The sequence below is a fragment of the Phalaenopsis equestris genome, unplaced genomic scaffold, assembly GCF_001263595.1.
Source record: "Phalaenopsis equestris unplaced genomic scaffold, ASM126359v1 Scaffold000002, whole genome shotgun sequence".
In the NCBI taxonomy this organism is placed as follows: Eukaryota; Viridiplantae; Streptophyta; class Magnoliopsida; order Asparagales; family Orchidaceae; genus Phalaenopsis; species Phalaenopsis equestris.
This window is the reverse complement of record NW_018164444.1, coordinates 3,156,091-3,158,473: the sequence shown is the minus strand read 5'-3', so window position 1 is coordinate 3,158,473 and position 2,383 is coordinate 3,156,091. Positions and strand designations below refer to the sequence as shown.

At 36.5% G+C, this 2,383-nt stretch overlaps 1 protein-coding gene across 1 annotated transcript in view; it reads right to left on the bottom strand.

Annotated features, from left to right (window-relative positions):
* LOC110033923 (transcription initiation factor IIB-like) overlaps positions 1 to 837 on the bottom strand; it is a 4,949-nt gene extending 4,112 nt beyond the window's left edge. Inside the window, exon 1 of the mRNA XM_020738103.1 lies at positions 198 to 837. Coding sequence (XP_020593762.1) covers positions 198 to 550 — 353 coding nt within the window. The 5' untranslated portion in view covers positions 551 to 837. The remainder of the gene's footprint in view (positions 1 to 197) is intronic.
* Between the last annotated feature and the right edge of the window lie 1,546 nt (positions 838 to 2,383).

Here is a 2,383-nt window from a genome sequence, read left to right as displayed (position 1 = left end):
TAGTCTACCAAGAGACATTGTTTAACCATTAAAAATTATATTTTTTGGTTAAGGAATAGTACTTGTAGCAAATCAAAAAAGTATTCACTGATGCCTAAAACCAAATTTATTAATGTAATAATCCAGAAAACTCCAATGCACCAAAATCTTTCTTTTTCCTTAAACAGAGGCGTTTCAGAAAGGAAAGGGAAACCCACCTGTCGGCCATGGTGGCGATGGTGCGGAAGGCAAGAATGAGAGAGCGATCGGGGTTGGAGCCACGGTTCTGCCACCGCCCTAGTGAAGAGGAGAGGAACTCTCCCTGAGCACCGTTGGGCTTAGCGATGACGGTTGAAAGGCCCCCGTCCGTGAGGAGGGGATTAGTAGGCCCGCCGACACGGACGGGATCGTTGTCGGCGGATTCGTTAGCAAAGGTCCTCCATTCCGACGTCTCGTCAATGGAGTGCGCCTCAAGCACCAGCCCGCACTCGGAACACACCGTGTCCCCCGCAGAGTGATCGAAGACGACCTCCGTGCTCCTCTTGCACTCTGGACAGAACGCGTCCGACATTTCACTTCCCTCCTATAACCTCTTCTTCCTGCCGCCAATGATCTTTACCCTTCTCTCTCTTCCCTTCCTCTTTATCCAATCCGACCGTATCACAAATCGCGGCCTCCGGTAGCCCTTTGACCGACAATCAGCCCACCTTTTCCTGCTCCACCGATCGCCGTCCGCGAAAATCTCCTCTTCCCTCAGATCAGAAAGCCAGATCGTGGGCGATTCTACCTCGATTTCTGGTTGGTATGGGTACTCTTGACTTGGCTTTGAGGTTGTTCGGACCTCAGACTCGGTTAATCGCAATTTATAAGTACTTATAGCAATCATTCACGTAAATTTCTTTGTTACCTTTTTTACCTTTAAATTATATGATGCATATCACATACCTCACAATTATTACATATATTTGCATAACTAATTAATACTTAAACCGCCTTATTAACATATCTAATTCTTTGACCCCACATCAAATATTATAAATAGGGGTGTAAACGAGCCAAGTTTAATTGTGTTAAGCTTATTTGAATTTTTATTTGTTCATGTTCTGCTTGCGTTTGAAATAGCTCATTAACAAATTGTTCGTGTTCAACTTGATTTAATGCTTGTTCTTTGAATTAATAGATACAAAGCTAGTTTTGTATTTTTCATTCTCTTTACTACATGTAAATATGACTAAAAAAAGTTGGGCATAAATGCCTCCAATTAGTGTGTCTACACGCCTTTTCTTTTTTATTTAGATTTTTTTTTTCTTGGGATTATTATGATAGCTATAAATTTCCCACTTTTTTTTAATGAAAACATCATTCTTTGGTAATTATAAAGTATTTGAGTTAACTTAATTGGTTTAAGAGCTTAGTGGTCAAATCCATTATATTCTTGATGCTTTTGTTAGTTATCCAACTTCACTTCATTTTCTTTCGACTTCAACACCTAAGATAACATTTTATTTTTCTCTGCACTCTTTAAAAGTATTTCAAATCATTTTCTAAACCTCTAAGTTCCTTACATAGACTTATACATTTATGTTATTCATATGCTCCTCCTCGTTTTTCCTAGGAAATAAAATCTTATTAATAAAAAAGAAATTTATAAGGAAAGGAATTAGAGCTAATACACCAAAAAAAAGACCACTCATAAAAAACCTAAGGGTTTTAATTCCAACAAAAAAGAATACATACAGTATAGGTTTCACTCAGAAATCCCAAAAGATGAAGCACAAAAAAAAACAGAGAGTAGAAATGGAAGTAGAAATGGAATAAGAGCTGGAAACGAAGAAAAACTCAAAAAATTCCATTCGAAATGATCTTTCTGAAGTTCAAAAAAGCATCTAAGAACATAAACAAGCACCAGAATGTCCTGAGGATCTTGATATGAACCTCACTGAAGGGTTAAATAACATGAAGCTAAAGATCATGATCATCCAATAGAAAGAAAACATTGCAAAGATAGTCCAATCTGAGTGGCTAAACACCTACATAATATAAAATGGAGCAAAAAAATCCAGAAAATAACATCAGAAACTGCCCAATAGTAAAAAGTTACAGAAAAGATCATGGTCATCTAACATAAAGAAACCACCAAAGAGATAGTCCAACCAAAAAGGCTAAACACCAAAATGGTGCAAAAACTTCATACAAAAGTGCAACAGAAATAGCTCAATAGTAAAATGTTGTAGAAAAGAAAAAACAACATCAGTATTAGGAGATAAAAGAACAAGGACATATAAATCACAACTAGTAAGGATAAAAAAAAAAAACATAAGAATTAGGCGCTTTTACTAAACATGCATTTGTAAATTAACAACCATATTATGAGATAAGAATACCAATAAAAATTAAGAAAAAA